This window comes from Chanodichthys erythropterus, chromosome 11, assembly GCF_024489055.1.
Source record: "Chanodichthys erythropterus isolate Z2021 chromosome 11, ASM2448905v1, whole genome shotgun sequence".
In the NCBI taxonomy this organism is placed as follows: domain Eukaryota; kingdom Metazoa; phylum Chordata; class Actinopteri; order Cypriniformes; family Xenocyprididae; genus Chanodichthys; species Chanodichthys erythropterus.
The window spans coordinates 1,258,770-1,281,965 of NC_090231.1; the positions used below are offsets into that span (position 1 = coordinate 1,258,770).

Genomic DNA, 23,196 nt, shown 5'->3' on the forward strand with positions numbered 1-23,196 from the left:
GATTGTTAAGGACAAAACATTACAGTGTTGTGAACAATAATCTAACATAGAGATAAAATCAGATTCTCACAATGTGACACAATCAGAGTTAGTGAATATCAACATAACATCACTGATGTCGTCACTAGTGCTGCTCTTCTTCTGCTTCACTTTCCTCACTTTAAGCTTCACTATTGCCATCAGGCAGAACTTATATAACACACACTATCGGTCAAGAGTTTTTGGATGTTAAGATGTTTTAATGTTTTTAAAGAAGTCTCTTCTGCTCACCAAAGCTTCATTTATTTGATCAAAAATACAGTAAAACAGTGAAATATTATTCCAGGGTAATCAGCTGTTTTCTATGTGAATATATAGTAAAGTGTAATTTAGTGTAATATTACTCCAGTCTTCAGTGTCACATGATCCTTCAGAAATCATTATGATATGATGATTTGAAACAACTTCTATTATTATCAATGTTGAAAACAGATGTGCACATTTTTTTTTCAGGATTCCTTTATAAATATAAAGTTGAAAAGATCTGAATTTATCTGAAATATAAAGCTTTTGCAATATTATAAATATCTATAGCTACTGTCACTTTTGATCAATTTAATGATCGAGATAAATGCTGCTCTTTTGAACTTTCTATTCATCAAATAATCCTGAACAAATTGTACACAACTGTTTTCAACATTGATTATAATAATTAATACATTTATTTTCAGTTAGAAAACATGCATGATTATATGATCATCATCATCCTCTACACGCTAAACAAACATGTGTTCATCATCGACTCATATTGATCTATAATATCTTTCTGCACCCTTAATTTGCTCTCGCCCTCTTGATGATATTTTTCCTCCAGTCGATCCAGTGGGAAAAAATCCTTATCCTTCACTTCAAATTCGATTTTCTATTATATTCAATCGCCAAACAGAAACAGAAAACACATTTGCATGTTCAGAAAATATTCTACAAAAACATCTAATTATACACTGAATATGAAGCGTTGTTCATTATATGCTGACTGACGTCTGTTTTATTGGGATCACGTTATGTTTAGAAAGTGGAAGTAAAGAGCAGGAAAACGGGAGGAAAGTCAGGTGCTCTTTTGATAGTTTCTGATTTTCGTCCAATTTATCATTTATATTTGACTCTTATATATGATACGCTTCTATCAGCTCATATTCATCTAAACAAACCAGATTTAACAGAGTCTTTTGTCGGTGAGTTTGTTTCCTCACTGAATGCGACACTATGATTTATTATTATATCTTTCATATTATTCGTGTGTTTCTGGAAATTAATCCTTCAGAGTTTGTTTTATTGGAGTCTGTGTGTATTTTCACAGGAATGTTGTCGATTTTTATAGCTTTACTGGTGAATCTCTTCATAGAGACTTCTGGTAAGAAAAGTTTGGATTTCATTCAGTTTTATGGCAAACACGTCATTCCTGATATATCAACAAATGTTCATATTTATAATAAGCCTGATTCATATATGTGAACACGTTCTATAGGATATAAGTTTTGTGAATTTAGTATTTTTTTATGTCATTACATTGTTTAGAGCATATGAAAAAAAGGAAAAATTACAATTTTGAAAAATTTTATTTTATTCATATGTTATGCTATGTCCTCTGTAGTGGATACCAAAAAAAAAAAAAAAAAAAAAAATGATATGAATAGACATGAAAAGGTAAAAACAATGGGATGTTTAGGTTTCAGAATTTTTTTATATCTATTATATATAATTTGTTTAAAGATTATTGTTATGAAAGATACAACAGAATGATTTAAAATACCATTTTGCTTTATACAATGTGTGTAAAATGGCCATAAATGTTTGTTTTTTCCCCCCATTATATACAATGTATCTACACACTGTATGTAATTTGCATATTAATGTTTTCTTGGAGTAACATGTAATGATATTAATTTGTTGTTTCTCCCAAAATGCCTGATAAACATGATTTCAGTCCTGTTGCTCTCTACAGTGGACATGTATTTCTGTTTCGTAACAGAAAGTCTTTACTGGACATCCAAACTTGATCTTGTCTTGACTCACTTTTCTGTCAAAAATACTAGAAAATGCAGTTTCATCACAACTATGTTCCTTTTTAGAAAGAAATAGTATCTGTGAGGATTTCCAGTCAGGATTTAGACCGTACCATAGTACTGAGACTGCTCTCATTAGAGTTACTAATGATTTACTCTTATCATCAGATCGTGGTTGTATCTCTCTATTAGTGTTACTGGATCTTAGTGCTGCATTTGACACTATCGATCACAATATTCTCTTAAATAGACTCGAAAACTATGTTGGCATTAGTGGAATTGCATTGTTATGGTTCAAATCATACTTATCTGACCGTTATCAGTTTGTAGTAGTAAACGAAGAGATGTCGTATATGTCACATGTCGTTCTGTTCTTGCACCATGTCCTGGTTGTCACATGTCAAGTCACCTTTATTTATACAGCACTTTTTACAATGAAGATTGTGTCAAAGCAGCTTTACATTGATAACTGGTACATAATTTTGGCTGCACAGCAGCTCTTAAAGAATAGTGTCAATGCAGGCAGATCAAAGCACTGTTGAATATCAAATGTCAAGTCAAATGTCAAGTGTCCCAACTAAGCAAGCCAAAGGCGACAGCGGCAAGGAACCCAAACTCCATCAGGTGACATCAGGTGGCAAACAGGTGGCAAATAGGTGTTAAAATGGAGGAGAAAAAAAATCCTTGGGAGAAACCAGGCTTAGTCGGGGGGCCAGTTCTCCTCTGGTGAACAGTGCTTTGTTACGATTCAGGTTGCTATCATAGGTCTGATCGGATCGCAACAATCAAAGTATTTATTTCAGTTCCATCCAGTTGAGGATCGTATTCATCATGCCGGTATGGACGGTTTGTTGAGGAGCTGTGGCACTGGCTGTCGTGTTAATGATGTCTTCACAATGGATGATCTAGTTGACTCGATCTCTGCTGATACTTCAGGGCTGCGTTGTGGTCGTGTCAGGGCGCCAGTCCTTGGTCTCAGCTGGATACGGCCTGGATTGACTACGGTAAACCTCGGGATAAACAGAAAGACTAGTATTAGCGGAGATGCCATTCTTCTTCTGATGTAACGAGTACATCTGGTGTTATAGGAAGTGTTCCTGGTTCCAGCTGACCTGATTTATGCAGCCTAATAATCCTTTAACGGATTTGAAAATATAAATTGATATATTGAAGATGAAGGACCTGCATCTAGACATGATGATAACGCAGCCCTGAAGTGTCAGCTAAACTATCCCCTGCAAAGGCCCATTTCCCTTTCCTTTCCCTATGTATAGATAAAATGTTTTCAAAATTATTCCAGTTCGCATGGATCCGCAGAAACGACTAATAATTCTGTATGAAGTGGGCCGGACGAGTAATTTGGTAATGTCACTTTGTAAAAAAGACTAAGCGTCTGCATACATTCACATTCAAAAACTCATACCTATAGACATGAAAATTAATGGCAAGAACGCATTAAAATTCTTCCGTTTTAAGTTAAAAAGGTGGCATTTAAGCGGCCACTAAGATAATAATTAACTATTTTTTACAACAGAATTCAATCAAAAACTCGATAATAGCTTTTTCCTAGAGCTGCTGTAAAGCCAAAATAATCCATGTCCATTAATTTGCACTGGGTTACAATGCTTAGACATGGAAGCTTATCAGGGCAATGTGACACCAATCCAGCTAACACACGTTTGTCCTAAAAAACATTCTGTTTTGGTTATGGAACAGTTCAAATGTAAGGAACAGTTTTGTCCAAAGGAATGTTAGAGGAATGTTTATTTATTAGTTCATTTTTGATATATAACTCAAAATTCTAGGAATGTTGATTTGTAACATTCCAAGAACATAAAAATGTCCAGTTTCCTTAACGTTAATAGAATGTCATTTAAAGGTCTGAAACATTTGAACACCTGCTGTTAACAAGCAGAATCACAGAAGGAAAGAGAATCAACAAGAACAGAAACTACAACTGACTTCCATCAGAATTAACAGAGGTTTAGATGTTGATATTGTATTGAAAATGTTTTGATTAATTGCAAAACAATTTTGCATTGATAAAGAGATTGATGAAAGGTAGATAAACATGTCTGTTTTAATGGCAGTCAAATTACTGCATTAAAGTGGTTTAAACAACTGCTTTTTCTGTAGTTTCATGATTGAACTATATAATTATTATAGAAGTTTATTACTGATTTCTGTGAGAGTCTAAATAATACTGTAGTTAATAACTTCCTGCACATTGACTATGTGATGTTATTGTGAAAATCAGATTTTCTGAAAAATGATAATACACAATATTTAAAAGAATCAATAACGAAACACTCTTCTAATGATTGACTAGACTTCAGATGTGAGTCAGACCACTTCATGATGATGTCACCATTATCTGATGTTACTTTGTCTCAAATTCTTCTGACAGAGTAAAAGTGTTTTCTGAACACTAAGACAGCCAGAGAATAACTAATAAAACCATCAAGGACCAAGAGTCCAAGAGTCCACCTTAATAAACACTGATCACCACAATGGTGACTTCAAATGTTTGTTCCTCTTTCCTTCAGTGATTTTTCTTATTAACATAAGTTTCATCATTAATGGTCACACTGAGCGCTGTTAATGCAACAGGGGATTTTGCTGTCTAACATCCAACCTTAAGGCAATGTTTAAGCCAGAAGGTTAATGATCCTTAATATTTAAAGGACATTTGAAGAATAATGTTCAAATAATATTTTCTTTCAAAATTATTAGAACATTAATCAAATAATAATGACAATATGTGATTTCATGAATACTGTTTTGAAAATGTTATTCTAAGAACATTTTCACCCAACATTATGAAAACCTTAATATGTATAAATAGCATTTAAATAACTGTAATAGACACGCCAGGCTCCAACACTGCCAAATCACAGCGCACTCCCTCACACACACCTGCACCTCATCAGCACTCCAGTCAACGGGCACATACAAGACAATCACACACACACGGTCACCGTCCGGTCTCGTTTGCATTAAGAACTATGCTCCATGCTTACCTCAAGGACTTCCAGTGTTATACTTACCTGTCTCCAGCGTTTCCAAGATACCTCCTGTGTTCCTTGTGTGTGTGTGTCGTCAGTCTCCAGCGTCTCCATTCAGCTACCAGCTCAAGGATTTTCACTCTGCATTCATTCTTCAGCCACATTACCAACGTCTGTTTTACTCACCTGTGTGCCATATCTGCTCCGCTTGTGTCAATAAACAACCTTACCTGTGATCTTCCGTCTCTGACCAGTCTACACTGTAACGATAACACAACATACAAGATATTTAATACAGTGCAAAAGTTAGAATGCCAGCTGTTAATTTGTATAATTGTATTTTACTGTCAATTAGTTGTTCAGTAATATCTAAAGATGTTAATGAATATTACCATTGCTCTGAGAAATTTCGCAGTGAAATTCTGTCATTCCAACAGGAATCGCACATCAGGAGTTTCACATGAGGGTGAAAAAGATCCGCAAGAAGATTTCTCTCATATTGAAGTGTTGCATTTGAATTCTCTGTGATGACCAACAGAAAAAGCTGCTTGGTTTGAAAGTGTTTTCTGTGTGAGCTGTGCTTCATACATCGCTATGAACTTTTTGCATGCAAAATTTCCCTAAAATATAAAAAAAACATATGTTACAGATTCACTGTGAATAAATAGTAAATAAATAAATAGATTCACTGTAAATAGCAGATAAATACGGTATATAATGCATATGTTTAATTCAGTGTGTCTTCTGTGTCTCACAGTGTCGTTCACTGTTGTGGTTCCTCGTGATCAGATAGTGGCTCATGTCGGGTCCACAGTCACTCTGCCCTGCTGGATCTCTCCTCCTGAGAACGCTGAAGCTCTGGAGATCCGCTGGTACCGTCATGACCAGTTCAGCAACCCTGTCCTCTTCTATAAGCATGGGAAGATCCAGGACCTCCAGGAGGAATCCTACAGGAACAGAACCTCACTGACTCGGTGCTCAGGTCAGTCTGGAGGACTGAAGGATGGAGACGTCTCTCTACAGCTGGAGAAACTCACAGTTCAGGATGAAGGTTCATTTCACTGTTATGTGAGTGGAGAAAGCACATATGGCAGTCAAGAGATGGTTCTCAAAATCACTGGTGAGTCAAAAACTACAATTCATTATGTTTTTATGGATCTACACCTCATTAAAGGAATAGTTCACCTAATTTTTAATTAATTTATTTATTTATTTGCACGAGAAGGTTTTCTCCAGATTTCTACTACTCTAACTCTGTAACCAATGGAATATCAAACCCATTTTGAACAAAATGCTGCCATAATTTTCCAAAGAAATGGTCAACTCAGCTAACAGGGAACATTCTCATAAGTTTGGCAAGGTTCTCTCATGATGATGGCATGCTTCAGTCATGAGCGACTATGCAGGTGACAATAAGCCATAGACATTTATTGGATAGCATAGATCATGTTTGTAAGTTGTATTTCAGGCGATGATCTTTTAGCTGCTGGAGGTTGTTAGCATGGTCCTGAGACTTTCCTTTGTATAGATGGGTCCAGGAGTTGGTTGGTATGCTGAAATCTATCAGATCTCTTTCAGTGTATCTTTATACTTCAGTCTGTGTCAAAGGAGCCTGGAAAACCTAGAGGCGAAAGGAGTTCGAGAATGATTTATTGGAGTTCCCAAAAAACAAACAGAAACAGTCTGCCAGATGTGGAGAAACAGGCACGTTGCAGCTGGTGATCAACAGAATAAACAGCGGTCTCCCGAGCCACAGGTCCGCGTCTGTAGTCCCACTGAAGTGAAGTGCGAGCAGCAGGTAAAGTGCCGTACTGACAGATAGCAACGTAACCGCCAGACGACAGGCTCACAGTTCAACAGAACGGCGGCAGGAATCCAGTACGGGGTCTGGGCAGCGACTGGGACGGGAAATCAGACTCAGTTTACAGACTGCTAGGACACACACGAACAAAGATTTAGCGAGGTAAGGAGCAAGTGACACTCACAGACATCAATTCCCGGACACAGACAAGGACAAAGAACAGAGAAATAAGCAGCGCAATTAGCGCAAAGACGCAGAACAGGTGCGTGCACAAGATCGCGCGTCAGAGGTAAGGGGAAACAGCTGAGACCAATGAAAGATGAAAGAGAGAAGGAAAAGATACCCAAAACAAGAGTAATCAAACCTGACTCATGACAGTCTCTGTCTTTCAGCGGTATGAACCCCCTTCTTGAGCACACTGTGCAGTATTGTGTTAGGGAATATTGAAGGGGCACATTCTGGTAACATTACCAGGCCATCTGAGACTAATGAATTTTAAGCATTTTTTAAGCATTTTTAAAGAGGGAGTGGGAGCTTTTAAAAGCAGGTGTCTGTCATCTTTGAGATGATTGAATTTTTGGTGGGAGGAAAGTGGTTCACATTTTGTCACTTTAAACAGATTTTTGACTTGATTTTTAATAACGTTTTTGTTGACTGTTTGTGACTTCTTCACAAAATTCAAATTTTCTGTTTCCTACTGTCCTGGAACCAAGAATTACAAAGCAGATGCTTTGTCCTACCTTTATCAGCCCAATCCTGAGAACTCCAATCCTTAACCCATTCTCCCTCCAGCCATGATTGTCAGCCCCATCCAGTGGGCCATCAACCAACGCATTTCCCAAGCTAACCAAGCTGAACCAGCTCTGCCGGGAGGTCCTGAGGGGCTTCTCTATGTTCCACCGGCCCACCATCAGCCACTAATGGACGTAGCTCACACCTCTCCGGGCTCTGGACACCCAGGTAGTTCACCTACCCTCTTGCTCCTGCGGCAACACAACTGGTTGCCCTCCATAACTCAGGATATCTCCAGTTACATCAAGGGATGCTCAGTCTGTTGCTAACACTCCTAGGAGGCTCCCGGAGGGCAAGTTGGTTCCCTTACCCATACCTCGTTGACTGTGGACACACCTGGGAATTGACTTCATGAACGACTTACCACCATCTAACAACTTCATCTGTGTGCTGGTAATCGTGGATCAATTCTCCAAAGCCTGCAAACTCATACCCCTCTAGAGCCTTCCTACTGCGTTTGAAGCAATTTCCACAACGTATTCCGAAATTTCGGCATTCCTGAAGACATTGTCTCCGACCGTGGACCCCAGTTCATATCTCGAGTGTGGCAAGCCTTCTTTAAGCTCCTAGGAGTGTCAGTCAGCCTGTCGTCTGGATACCACCCACAGACCAATGGCCAGACTGGATCTAAGATCCAGGAGATCGGGAGATTCCTGAAGTTATACTGCCACCCGCTGGACAGCTGGAGCTAGTTCCTCCCATGGGCGGAGTATGCCCAGAACTCCCTCCGGCAGACCACCACAGGGCTCACCCCATTCCATTGTATCCTGGGCTACCAACCACCTCTCTTCCCCTGGTCGGGTGAGCCCTCGAAGGTTCCAGCTGTCAACCACTGTTTCCAGCAGAGTGAGAGAGTGTGGGACTCAGCGCATGTCCATGTCCAGCAGGCAGTTTGGAGACACAAGAGGCACGCTGATGCCAGAAGAGGCCTCACTCCTCGTTACCAGCCTGGCCAAAAAGTGTGGCTCTCGACGCGGGACATCCGTCTCTGACTGCTCTGCTGTAATGGTTGGGTGGTACTGTCACGGAGTCACAGCCAACACCCACCAACACTAACGCATCATCACCGGATCATCACGCTCCACCCACTCCTTCACAATCCGGCTTCATTGAGGGCACTATAAAGACACTCACTCCCTTCACTTTATTGTCTGGTCTCGTCTCACGTACATGGACTTCTTACCTGCTACTTACCTAAGTTCCCGTGTCTCCATTCCTGTTGTCATCCGTCTCCTTTTCTCCATTCCATGCTCTTCCCATCACCTGCAACAATACACATTGTTAACCATCAGCTAAGTGACTGTTCAGAAGTGCTTGATCATATTGACTCACCTGCTTCCACTGTTTACCTGTGTTCGTGCCTCTGTCAAATAAACTGCATCTGTGTTCACTTACCTTTCTGCCTCTGTCTGTGTCCTGACAGCAGGAACAAGGACACAGCATTGTTTTACACCTCAATTTATAGGAAATTCGTGGCCTTGCATTCAATAATGAAAGCATTTAATAAGTGATAAAGGGTGGGTGGGCGGACAGCCTTTTGCAGGACTATAAAAATAGCTTCTCTGTCGATTGAGTCAAAAGCTTTAGTCAGATAAACAAAAGCAAGGTAGAGCAAATTATTCTGTTCTCTTGATTTTTCTTGTAACTATCTCACACCAAAAATCATGTCTGTTGTAGAGTGTTTGGGTTAGAAGCCACATTAAGACTCAGGACTTAATGATCCAGGACTTTCCCTATAACACACAGCAGTGATATTCCTTAGTAATCATCACAGTCTCCTTGATCCCATTTGTTCTTATAGAGGGTGGTGATCTTGGATCTTTGAAAACTTGGGGAACATGCTTAGAGTGCCAGCACTACAGAATAAGATGGCAGGATAGAGGTTCTATTCTAGCTTGGAGAAGCTCACCTGGTATTTCATCAGTCCCAGCGGCTTGCCCTCTGCCTAGCCCTTGAACTACCTCATCTAGATCTACTTTTGCATCTAAGAAATTTGAAGTGGATAGTCTTGTTGGTAAGTTTCATATGTAATGGTGCTTTTTGAACTGTTTAACTCATTAAGTGCTCTATCCACCGCGCAAGCTTTTCTAATTTGGAACCATCTTTCTTCTTAAGTACACCACAAGTCTGGGTGGAAGGTCCTACTGCAGTTGATATTTTGAGAATTTCTTGCAGTTTCCATATTGGCGCAAAGCATCTCCCAGTAGTCTTGGGAACAATAGCTTGGGCTGCAGATTTAGCATCAGTCGCTAGAGCATCTCTTGAGATTAGAGGAGTGAGGTTTACTCTCACAGCAACTACTAGCTGGCCTCCGTTACACTTGACTTGTGGGTCTTGATTTGAGGGAGACTAGAGCTTGACACGTTTCCTAAAGAACTGAATAATTTATAAGGAGGCATTATACCAGTCTGGGTTCCAATTTTCTTTCCAAAAGTTTTTTACTCCTCCATTCAGACAGGGGCAACCAGAACTTAGTGATTCAGGAAGATTTTATTTATTTATTTATTGGTTAGAGCTGTCTGGTTGGAAGAGTTGAGGGAATTGGGAAGTGAGACAGTGGGTTTACACACTGAGATGTGAGTTTAAGACACCAGGTCCAGACGCAGGCTGGTGTAGCACTGGAATCCAACAGAGGTAGAAGGTGTGGGGATACTCCACTCCATGAAGGGGTAGGAAAGACACCAGTAAGCTGGGTTGCTACTAGTGTGTCTCATGAACCCAAGCTCTCTGACTCTATTCAGACAAGGGCACCTCAAACTTGATTCAAAGTGATTCAGGCAGTTAGAGATAGAGATTGTTTTAGGCAGTCTTTAGTTAAATATGATTGTTATTTTTATTTCCCATGAATGATATTTTTATTTCTTATGTATTTGTTGTGATTACTTTATGATTATCTTAACTCCTTTTCTATGTAAAACACTTTGAAGTACCACTGTGTATGAAAAGTGCTATATAAATAAACTTGCATTGCCTTGACTTCAAATGAAACATTCAATAAAACAAACATAAAAAACTTAATTCTCAATAAGACCTTCTGTAGATGTATGACAGAAATACAGTCAACCTTTAATCCATTAATATCTAGTTAACGTCAGGTGCTTCAGTGTTACTTTTACACTCTCTAGATTTAGACCCATATATACATTAAGTACGTTAAGTTCATGTAACACTGAAGATTTTGCTGTGAAGAATGTTGAGTTGTTAATAAAAATTAAGTTGAATGGATGTTTCAGGAACCTCATAGGCTAGTAACTGTAAAAAAATAAAAAAAGTTGTGCTAACATTACAAAAACTGGGCATTTTAAGGTTTCCGTAACCTAAACAGAATGTTTGGAAAACATTCCTAGAATAAAAATGTAATAGCTGGGAAGCAGTTTACATTGGAGCACTAGACATTATAAATAAGTTAACTAAATAAGTAAAAAATTAGTGTTGGGAAAACATCTGTCTCTCCTCTTCCAGCTTTAGGATCCGCTCCTGTCCTGTTTCCACAGCCTCTGTATGATGGACGTGTGAACATCAGCTGTAGGTCCAGCGGCTGGTATCCAGAGCCGAACATCATGTGGAGGTCAGATGAGCGAACGGCTCTTCGTCCTGGAGGAGCTTCTCGCAGACATGGAGCAGATAAGATGTTCTCAGTCCACAGCTGGACAGTCGTCTCTCACTCGGACACTCAACTGGTCTCATGTTCAATGTCTCTCAAGACTGGAGAGTTTAGAGAAGGAAGATTGAACATACAAGCCATCATCTCTTCAGGTCAGAGAACATCTTAGAACAAAGTTTTTTTTTTATCCGAACAAAAGCTATGATCACTGTCAGTTTTTGGGATTGACAACCACATTTACTTACACGTGTGAGTCTCAAAATGTCCTGTTAACACAGCGACTTGCAGTAACATCTCAATACTGTCTGTATGAAAGTGCAACAGGAGTCAATCCCGTATTCTCTTACCAGTAACCATAGCAACCTAAGAAATATCCAAGATGGTGGTGTCCATAAAACTGTGTTGTTTTATTGTTTTATAATGTTTCCTGGGGTGCACTTATAATGTAAGTATGCTTTTTACATCCAAAATTGTCATAATTTATAAATTATTTCCTACCCTGATTTTATCCTCTGGTTTGAACGCTCTGTTTTAAGGGGCGTGTCTGTGTGAGACTTCAGTGTAAACGCCCACTGCTGTGATTGGCTGACATCTTTCCATCACATGATTTATATAATTTAATCACCATTAAATAACAGATTATTTTCATCCTACTCGGAGAAACAAAACAAGTTGACGTTTAGTCACTGGTTTGATTTACTGACACACAGACAAAGATCATCTGACTGTACATGAATCACTAATATCAGATCAGGCATTAGAATGAACACAGTTACTGACATGTTGCATTACTGTCGAATCGAGGCATTGCACAATATTTTGTAATCTTCAGTGGCATGTTTATTGCTTGGTAGCTCGATCTGGTTTAGCCCCAAATAGGCCTATGTTACTTAGGCTACCTCTTCCATTAATTTATATTTTGTGCAAATACAGTATTATTTTATGACAGTATTACAGTATTAATTTATAATCTACTAATTTATTTAATATAGCTGCAAACAGCAATTAACAGGGTTTCAAGTGCTTTAAGCACATGCATAAAAATGTACTATATTTTATTTAGAAAGCCTGTAACAACCTAGATCATTGTTGGAAAAGATCATTTATAGCCAATACAGGCAATTTATTAAGGAAATATATGTTTAAAGCTTTTTAACAGTTATTGAGGTTGAGCCAAGAACCTAGGACTAGTTAGCGAAAGTAGTTTTTGCAATGATGAATTCCAATACTAAATGATCGATTTGATTGACAGTGGTGGTCCTAAAGGTAAAGTTGCTCAGAATGAGAGGTATGAATGACGTTGGTGTGTGAGAAAAATCGTGTGATATACAATCCTTTATGCACATGAAATCTGCGAAGGCGCCCCCTGGTGTCTGTTAACTGTTGTGACAGCTGCTCGAACTTTATTGGCCAACGGCGGCTGTGTTTTTCAGATACACGAATGTCCTCGTAGACGGTCACAGCACCTTGGACAAAGACACTGCATGCCAATATTCAAGTCAATCGGACTGACTGTTGTGTATCTATAGCTGTTTTCCTGTTTTTTTCATTCTATAGCGCCATCAAATGGCCAGTCGCTGCGTCCTTATTATTACAACCACAGACCGAGCCCGTACAAAGGTGTACTGAATCTGGTGGAATGATCTCATTCAGTTCAAGAGGAATAGTCATTTTAATAAAAGTGGCCATACCCATTCTGATTGTTTTTGGGTCCAGTTGTGGACATGAATCAAAATTTTGACTTTTTTTTATAATTATTGACACTCAGACTCACTGGTTTGGTGGTGATCGGGCGAAAAAACTAAGACTACTTTGCAAAAATAGGTTTATTAGGTTTATTTTAAAAGTAGGCTTATTTTTTAACGGTTTTCTTAAACCCCTATTGAATGAGCAATTCTAGCAGGGGCCAGTTGACTTCATGTTAAGACTGTGTCTTAAGATCTACTAGCAGTTAGTTAGGGGTAATCATTCTTACTTTTCGGTATCAAATTAGACTAATATACGTTTTTATTGTAACTGACTTTAAAAAGTTATTAACAGTCTTAAAGAAAAGAAAAAAAAGAAAAGATAACTAACTTCATGCAACCGGCCACAGCTGGTCTTTCTTTGATGTCCTTAATCCTTCCAATCTAATAATAATAATAATAATAATAATAATAAAATTAAATCAAATCCCATCCTACATTTTGTTGTTGATCCTGTTTCAAAAGAAAAATGGATTCCGAATGCAATTTTTATGTTCACAAAGTTTCAACAATATTTTTCTACTTGATTGTTGTAATTGATTTATATATTTTGAAGATGTTTAGATTGATCTGGTTTCTCTTTCTCAGGTTCATCAGATCCATGGATGGCTCTTTTCTTTATCATTCTCATTATTGCTCTGGGTTTGGTTGGGCTGATCCTGTACAAATACAGACACAAACTAACAGGTAAACAAGATTTCAATTATTTTATCTTCAAAAGATTTTTATGCAGGTATTTTATGCTTATGTGTCATTTTTTCCATCTTTCTTTCAGGGAAGAAAACAGCTAAAAAAGGTAATTAAACTACACATCTTTCATTTTAAGATCCAAAACACATATGAATCAGCTTAACAGCAACATTTTGTTTGTGGTTTACAAATTCTGGAGTATTTGTGGAAACAATAATTACATTTTTAATAATTAAATTTTCCCTTATTTTAGTTTGTGAGGATGAATCTATGGCGGGACTGACAGGTATCTGAAGAAGTTTAATCACTGCAATATCAGCAATAATATCTGAAGCGATCCACTAAACATATAAATGCTCATGTTGTAGCAGAAATCTTGAACCAGAACATAATGTGAATACAATCCAAAGTATAACATTAATCTGGAAAATTGACAGTGTAGAATTAAAGCAGAATCATAGACACTCCTACCATCACATTAAATAATGTTTGTTAAAACATATTTCCAGCAAATAGTAACTGTATTTGTCCACAATTACAGCTGCAGTTTTCTTTCTCTAAAACCTTAAATTATTTGTTCTTCGATTAAGCTGTGAAAGACACAAATACAGAAGAACTGGAGAAAGATAAAGGTGGGTTATGACATATATGCATTTATACGCATACACTGTACAGGATTTGTAAAGCTTGTTGTTTCATCCTGTCGCCCTTTCTCTCCCACTTCACTCCGCTCTCAGACTGATTAAACATGAGTAACAGTAAACAAACAAACAAATAAATTAATATAATAACAGTGCTGCCCAATCCTGTTCCTGAAGATCTTCCTGCAGAGTTCATCTCCACCCCTGATCAAACACTCCTTCATGAACTCTTGATGATCACAGACGCTGTTGGAGGAGGCTGAACTGAACACTAATGTTCAGCTTTTCTTTTTAACAGTCGACTGACTTATTTTCAGCAGTCATCAAGCTTGTATGCATTGGTCACTGTCAAGCCTGTCAGCTGGAGTGCCGATGTGCCGCAGTTCATAACAGATCATTTCACCAAGCTGATTATTCACTAAAACCCTCCAGTCATCATGTTTTCAGATTTTGATTTTACTTTTAATTAGTCTTCCCATTAATGCCACAATGTTGTTCCTTCAGACCGATTTGTGAACGTGAACAAAAAACAAGAGACAGGATTTTCTTGCACGAACCAATCATATCCAATCATAGCACGATGGAGGCACTGATTCCTCTCATTCATTCTCAATTACCCCCATCAAACCCACCACACACTTTAGGTTTCTGTTTAAACTCTGGGAGGAAAGAGAGACACGGCCTCACATGACTTTATCTGCGGGTGTCGCTGTTGGACAGTGCTACTTTATGAAAATCAGTGACTTTTTAATGTCACATTTTGTAATTTTGCATTGTTTTATTTTTGTAATATCAATAATTGTTCAGTTTTTTTGAGGAGACGCTGCCTCTCTTGCCTCCTCAGAGGAAACGCCCCTGTCTGAAAGGCTTAAAAGCGTAATTTATTGTGGTTTACTGTGTCTGGAGAATCTGTAGAAACTGATAATTAATCCCGCCAATGAAATTTTCTCTCATTTTAGTTTGTGAGGATGAACCTATGGAGAAACTGACAAAGGAAGGTACTTGAATAAGTTGTTTGTTCTTTGATTTAATTTCATAAAACTGCTGAAGTGACCCGCTAATCTTTAAATAAACATCTACATACATGTTGAAGTGAAGAAAACATGACAGGGTGACTCACAAAACATTCAGTTTGGGGCTGAACTATCCACACACACACACACACACACACACACACACACACACACACACACACACACACACACACACACACACACACATATTAAGAAATAAACTAGCATTTTTGTTTTGTGCATTTCTTATACCAGGATTGCAACTGTCTTGTAGAAATTACACATTATATATAGTGAAATATTTATGCACCAGCTTAATTCACACAGTGACATCCAGAAGTCTGAGAGCAGCAGTGACAATGCTTTATTGTGTTTTTAACATTTTCCATGAATTATTTTATAAGCATGAAGAGCATTTTGTGCTTCAGTGGAAAAAGATCTTACTGTCTTCACAAAGATTATTTATGTCCTAGTCTTTTAGTTTTAGTTTTTTTTGTTGTTGTTGTTGTTGTTGTTTGTTTGTTTGTTTGTTTTTTTGCAGATTGTCAGTGTCTCAGACTTTTGGACTGTATATTTTACAAAGTGTTGCAGACACAATACATGTAGAATCAAATCATTCCTGTTATATACTGATCATAAATCTAGATGTTCCCAATTACAGTCTAGATTTCTTTCTCTAAAATCTCAAATCATTTTTCATTTCAGTTGTGGGAGACGTAAATATAGAAGAACTGAGGAAACATGCGGGTATGACATCACCTCATTTTTATATATGCATTTCATCATCTTTAGTCATATATGCACATATTTCTGAATTTGATCTCACACACAAGTTAAGGTGTATTAATAATTGTTGCATTATTTTCTACACAGATCAGATCTCTATTGTCCGTGAGAAATTAAATCAACATCTGATAGTTACTGAGGACTGCAAAACAGTGAGAAACAATCCAGATTTTAAACACAATATAAAGGGATTTTCATATCATTTATGTGCGTTTGGAGCTCAAAGATTTACATCTGGTCGTCACTATTGGGAGGTTTCATTGGCACAAGAAGATACAGATCCTAAAAACTACTGGTTAATTGGTGTGATGAGACACGGACGTGTTCGTATGAACAAATCTGTAACTCCATCAAACGGTTTCTGGTTTCTGTGTTCAGACGGTCCTAATGGCTTTAACACCAGCTCTGATCCTCCAGTTAAACTCTCACTGACGCCGAGACCTGAACGACTGGGAGTTCTGTTCGATTATGATGACGGTCAGCTGTCATTTTACAATGTCAAAGAGAAGAAACATCTCCTGACCATGAGCACCAGATTCACTGGATCAGTCGTTCCTCTGTTTAATCCAGGTGTAGGAGATCAGAGTACACTTAAGATTCTAGATTGTCCAAAACCTGTAGAATCACCTGAAGAGTCCAGTCAACCTTTACTGATTAACAGCTCAAATCCTGAAGAATCACCTGTTGAAATACCTGCTTCTGTAGAATCACCTGTAGAGTCCAGTCAACCTTTACTGAATAACATCACAGACGCTTGACTGACCAATCCAGTGTGTTCAAACAGAAAGAACAGATACTTACACTGATGTCTTTTCCTCTGACTCCAAAGAGTCCAGATGTAAGTCAAACTCTTCTTTCCCACATTCATCTGGTGTCTGAGAACAGAGATGAAGTGTTTTACAGTCCTTTACAGTCTTTCTTCATCCTCTCTGTCACTAACACACAACCAGAAAATCACAAAATATGAAGCTCAAAAATATTTGTATTTCTTTAACTGTATATTGAAGGAGAAACATGATGTGTAAAATGTTTGATGAAAAATTCCAAAGGTGCGTTTTGATATTTAACAGATGATCGTTGCACTTTGTGGTCTTACTTTTCTTTTATAAAACACTGTAACTGATCATTGATTGATGTTTGTGTTGATTTAATAAATTCACAATGATCTGAAATGTAACGTCTCATACAGATGAGGGTGATTCCACACAACAAGATTGAGGAGTAAATGAAACACACATGGAGGAAATAATTTCATGACAGCATCAATAGAAAAATGTTTGTAGTTGTAAATATTCTCAGAATCAAAACACAAAAGAGCTCTGATTTCCTGTTTAACATTGGACTGAATGTTCCCTTACCTGCCCATAGGTGGCGCTCTCTGTTTTCTGTGCCAGTCTGTAGCTGTAAATAAGAGACACAATCAGATTGATGTTACAGATTTTCAGTTGATCTGGTACAAATTAACACATTACTGTATATGGGATACTGATTGCACGTCACAGGAAAGGACTATTTCACAGTATAATGTCATTGTGATATATAAAAGAAAGAGATGACTGTATATACATACACAGTATTTATACATGTGTTTGTGTGATATAGTCTGTATAAAGTGTATTTACTAGGCTATATACTGTAAAATGCAAGTGTAATATGAGCAGAAGAAGAAGAAGACAACTTGAGCGCTTGAAAACAAAGTCCACTAGAAAGAGCACACTAAGTATAGGATGGTTGGTCTTAAGCTTTGAATGTTTGAATATAGTTTAAGTGGAGCAAATTGTAACACTCCTAATGCAAGTTTTATTTCTCATTTTTCTATTTATTTTGCACTTTTATAACACAAGATGAACAGACAGTAGTGCAAATCAGTTTGTTCCACCTAGCAGCATTTTGTCCTCTAGTCAGTACAGTACAGCCTCCTATAGTGTATGAAGCAGTGAACAGTGAACAGGACACACTCTTGCATTGGTCATCTGTGTGAATTTAGCAGATTCAGTCACACACATACTGTATTTCTGATGACGTCTGTGTGTTTTATTGAAGGTCACTGAACTGACATTAAAATGTAAGGAGTATGTTTGATTCTCACTGAAGTTGGTCTGGTTTTATTATTGATATTTAAGCATTCCTAAGGTCTCTTTTTGAATGATATTTGTATTACAGTGGAATAGGTTAAATATTACTGTGTTGAATGTGTCTAACAGCTCGTATTCTTCATAACTAACGGACGAGTCTTTGTCTCCGGTGAGTTTCTGTTTCCTCATTGAATATGAAAGCCTGATTTATTATATCTCTCATATTATTTGTGTGTTTCTGGAAAATCCCTGAGAGTTTGTTTTATTTGAGTCTGTATTTTCACAGGAATGTTGTGGATTATTATCACTTTACTGCTGAATCTCCTCATAGAGACTTCTGGTAAGAACACGACAAACACGTTTGGATTTCATTCAACAACAAATGTTCATATTTATCGAGTAATTCATATATGTGAACACTTTCTATGGGTTATTATTGCACTAGATTAAACATTACACAGACATGTGAGATTGTTTACAACAGGTTCTTTGAGACACGATCTGTCTTATCTCTAACTCCACTTTACAATATTCAGTCTAAAGTTCAAAAATAACCCTGTTTAAACATTCACTATCTTTACATGTATTTCTAATGTGAGTAAAACGGCTGCAGATTTAGAACCACTATAACTAGTAAAATATAATACATAAATACAGTATATAGACTACATTTGAGTCAGAAATGAGCTTTTCCAAAAACGTTTGCATAATGTTATGAGATTAATGTAATTTTAAATCATCTACATAAAAGTAGGCGTATATAAATTATAAAATTAAAAAACAGGAACTCATTACAATAGGGCTGCAATTGATTATTGTCCTTAATATTGTAATAATAATGTCGATTAACAGAATAAAGTACAAACTCTCATTGTCTCATGCCCTGGCACGGTTGAACGAACCGCACCCGGGCATGATATGGAGTGATCACACTCGTCAAACAAACCAGACTTTGGGGGTCAAACACAGTCGGGCACGGTTCAGATCGTCCAGTGTGAGTACACCCTGAGTCTACACAGGCAAAACAAGCCAGAGCCATTTATGAATAAGTTTATTAGTGTTTATTATCAGTGTGTGTCCGGTCTCATTTGAGTTAGCGTTTACATGTTGGATTGTCATTAAACCCTGCATTTGAGCTGTATTCCTGCTCATCATTGTCTGCTCTGCACCTCGCTAACAACAGCATAAATATTCTTTTATTTACATCGTATCTACACTTTGTTGTTCATGATGGCACGTCCTGATATTGCTGAGTAGGATGTGTTCCTGGGTCAACATATTTTGTTGATCCTGAAACAACATTCCAGTCTGAAAATTTAGTCTTAACCCTATTCCTACCCCTAAACCTAACCCTACCCATAAGTTATCCCAAAAATCAGAGGGAAATGATAGATGAATAACACTGATGTAGAAGCACCCATTTTTGCCCCATATCTTAAATATTAGGCATTTTATGTGAACTTTGGTGGCATTTTTGCCCCAAGCCCCTGAAATTTCATCCCTGAAAATAAAACTTATCTATAGTATATAGTATATCTATAGTATATTTCATTCAGTGTTTCTCTCTGTGTTTTTCAGTAGAATTTAAATAAACATTAAAGGTGAGGTCACATTAAATCACCGTTCACTGTTGTGGTTCCTCGTGATCAGATAGTGGTTCATGTCGGGTCCACAGTCACTCTGCCCTGCTGGATCTCTCTTCCTGAGAACGCTGAAGCTCTGGAGATCCGCTGGTACCGTCATGACCAGTTCAGCAACCCTGTTCTCTTCTATCAGCATGGGAAGATCCAGGACCTCCAGGAGGAATCCTACAGGAACCGAACCTCACTGACTCAGTGGTCAGATCAGTCTGGAGGACTGAAGGATGGAGACGTCTCTCTACAGCTGGAGAAACTCACAGTTCAGGATGAAGATTTATTTCACTGTTATGTGAGTGGAGAAAGTGCATATGACAGTGGAGAGGTGGTTCTCAAAATCATTGGTGAGTCAAAAACTAAAATTCATGTTTTTATAGATCATTAAAGTGCTAAAGACCTCAGTAACCAGTACTGAGAAAAGCCGTAGCTGAGGAGTGTAGAGCTACTCACCATGATACAGTCCAACTCTACTCTGCCCATGATACAACCTTCAGTACTGCCACCTGTCCCTCCATCAGAACATTATCAGGGATGGGTGCAAATGAGAGAATGGGATGCAATGCAATTTTCCCAAAATAACTCTGATTAACCAAGCTCTATACCCCAATGAAATCGCAGAGAAGCTTAGGCTGTATCTTATGCCGATAATAAGATAATGGGACTCTTATGCGATCAAACCATAAATCTCATTTCTCATGCTTGCTTCCTGATTTAGTAAAGGCATTCTCCTGAGCCCTGTTATGTCCAGCAATTTATTGAAAGCACCCAACCCAAGTGAAGCATATATCCCTACTTCAAAACTCCACAATAGTTGGAGGGAGGTAAACGACATAGAGGGATGCTACTGCGGACCGCTCACCATAATTCAGTTTACCGTGCATCAACCCTAAAGGTGATGATACAAGGGGCATCTTTTTGAGCAATGTTGCTGAGCGATGCTCCTTCACTTTCCCATTGAGAATAGGCCAAAAATTTATATCTGGATATTTTAGATCGAAATTTGTTGCCCATTCTCAATGGGAAAGTGCCCAAGCAACATTGCTCAAAAAGTTGGCCCATGTATCACCTTAAGGAAATATGTGTCTAGAGGGAAGAGTGTAGCCCTACTTAAAACTCTGAATTAAATAATTTGTGAGGGCAGTAATCAGATCATGGGATGCATTGTATTCTGCACATCACGACCCTCATTTACCAATATACATATTGATAGCAACCCATACATTGTTACGTGCTGGTGTTGTAGAGATGAGGCGTTCACGGACTTCCACAGTAAATGGGTATTTATTAACATAAAGGAGCTAGAAACAACATCCAACACATCAAATAAAATTTAGAACAGACAAGGAGTGAAGGGAGAGTGTCCATTATAAAGGGAGTGCTGATGAGAGAGTCCAGGTGCAGGTGATCCGTGATGATGAGGAGAAGACGAGGGAAGTGAGTGCAGGTGTGGAGAACAGGAGGATCATGGGAAATGGAGTCCGGGGAACATGGGAACTGTGACAGTACCTCCCCCTCCCGGTAGGCGGATCCATGAGCCATGGCGGGTCAGGAGCAGGGGACAGCCACGGCGGGTCAGGAGCAGTGGGCAGCCACGGCGGGTCAGGAGCCTTGGGCGGCCATGGTAAAGACCCACCCACATGTGTGTCCCTCACATGTCCCATTCGGCTGGAGCGGAGGGCTCGGCGGCTGAGACTGGAGCGGAGGGCTCGGCGGCGGCAGCTGGAGCGGAGGGCTCGGCGGCGGCAGCTGGAGCGGAGGGCGCGGCGGCTGAGACTGGAGCGGAGGGCTCGGCGGCGGCGGCTGGAGCGGAGGGCTCGGCGGCGGCAGCTGGAGCGGAGGGCTCGGCGGCGGCAGCTGGAGCGGAGGGCGCGGCGGCTGAGACTGGAGCGGAGGGCTCGGCGGCGGCGGCTGGAGCGGAGGGCTCGGCGGCGGCAGCTGGAGCGGCGGGCTCCGCGGCGGCGGCTGGAGCGGAGGGCGCGGCGGCGGCTGCTGGAGCGGAGGGCTCGGCGGCGGCAGCTGGAGCGGAGGGCGCGGCGGCTGAGACTGGAGCGGAGGGCTCGGCGGCGGCGGCTGGAGCGGAGGGCTCGGCGGCGGCTGGAGCGGAGGGCTCGGCGGCGGCAGCTGGAGCGGAGGGCTCGGCGGCGGCAGCTGGAGCGGAGGGCGCGGCGGCTGAGACTGGAGCGGAGGGCTCGGCGGCGGCGGCTGGAGCGGAGGGCTCGGCGGCGGCAGCTGGAGCGGAGGGCTCGGCGGCTGAGCCTGGCGCGGAGGGCTCGGCGGCTGAGACTGGAGCGGAGGGCTCGGCGGCTGAGACTGGAGCGGAGGGCTCGGCGGCTGAGACTGGAGCGGACGGCTCGGCGGCGCCGGCAGGATCTCAGGCCTCGGCGGCGGCGGCTGGAGCGGAGGGCTCGGCGGCGGCAGCTGGAGCGGAGGGCTCGGCGGCGGCAGCTGGAGCGGAGGCGCGGCGGCTGAGACTGGAGCGGAGGGCTCGGCGGCGGCTGGAGCGGAGGGCTCGGCGGCGGATCCTGGAGCGGAGGGCTCGGCGGCGGCAGCTGGAGCGGAGGGCGCGGCGGCGGCAGCTGGAGCGGAGGCGCGGCGGCTGAGACTGGAGCGGAGGGCTCGGCGGCGGCGGCTGGAGCGGAGGGCTCGGCGGCGGCTGGAGCGGAGGGCGCGGCGGCGGCAGCTGGAGCGGAGGGCTCGGCGGCGGCAGCTGGAGCGGAGGGCGCGGCGGCTGAGACTGGAGCGGAGGGCTCGGCGGCGGCGGCTGGAGCGGAGGGCTCGGCGGCGGCAGCTGGAGCGGAGGGCTCGGCGGCTGAGACTGGAGCGGAGGGCTCGGCGGCTGAGACTGGAGCGGAGGGCTCGGCGGCTGAGACTGGAGCGGAGGGCTCGGCGGCTGAGACTGGAGCGGAGGGCTCGGCGGCTGAGACTGGAGCGGAGGGCTCGGCGGCTGAGAGGTGCAGGTGATCCGTGATGATGAGGAGAAGACGAGGGAAGTGAGTGCAGGTGTGGAGAACAGGAGGATCATGGGAAATGGAGTCCGGGGAACACGGGAACTGTGACATACATAGGGGACCCTAATCAAATAAGTGGATATCACCCTGGGCAACAGGTGCTTTCTAGGAATCCAAGAAATGACCTACTTCTACTGTGTCAGTCCTCCATGTGCAGGGGCAGGTAAAAGGAGCAGGATATCCTTAGACATTCAATATCTTTGCTGAATACAAGAATGCACCAGCATACATAATATGATCAAGCACTGCTCTCAGCATGCAATAAGAAGCAAGTCAACAGAGAGAAAGATTTCTCTTCTTTCTTTATTTTTTTTAAACCTACTCAATCTCTGTGCCTAATATTCTGGAAATGGT

General features: G+C 40.7%; 1 protein-coding gene across 1 annotated transcript; it reads left to right on the forward strand.

Annotated features, from left to right (window-relative positions):
- The first annotated feature begins 1,051 nt into the window (after positions 1-1,051).
- On the forward strand, positions 1,052-21,639 carry LOC137030517 (butyrophilin subfamily 2 member A2-like). Its single transcript, XM_067400877.1, has 14 exons — positions 1,052-1,214; positions 1,340-1,393; positions 5,808-6,170; positions 11,106-11,399; positions 13,581-13,679; positions 13,768-13,788; positions 13,936-13,968; positions 14,273-14,314; positions 15,283-15,321; positions 16,042-16,083; positions 16,210-18,187; positions 18,327-18,366; positions 18,484-18,537; positions 19,776-21,639. The coding sequence occupies exons 2-11, from the start codon at positions 1,342-1,344 to the stop codon at positions 16,878-16,880; spliced, it is 1,656 nt and encodes a 551-aa protein (XP_067256978.1). The 5' UTR covers positions 1,052-1,214; positions 1,340-1,341; the 3' UTR covers positions 16,881-18,187; positions 18,327-18,366; positions 18,484-18,537; positions 19,776-21,639.
- The last annotated feature ends 1,557 nt before the right edge of the window (positions 21,640-23,196 follow it).

Excerpts from the sequence above, each read along its gene's own strand:
- LOC137030517 (XM_067400877.1), top strand. The coding sequence starts at position 1,342 with ATGTTGTCGATTTTTATAGCTTTACTGGTGAATCTCTTCATAGAGACT. Across the intron at positions 1,394-5,807 it reads TCTCTTCATAGAGACTTCTG|TGTCGTTCACTGTTGTGGTT; the intron begins GTAAGAAAAGTT and ends TGTGTCTCACAG. Across the intron at positions 13,680-13,767 it reads ATACAGACACAAACTAACAG|GGAAGAAAACAGCTAAAAAA; the intron begins GTAAACAAGATT and ends TCTTTCTTTCAG.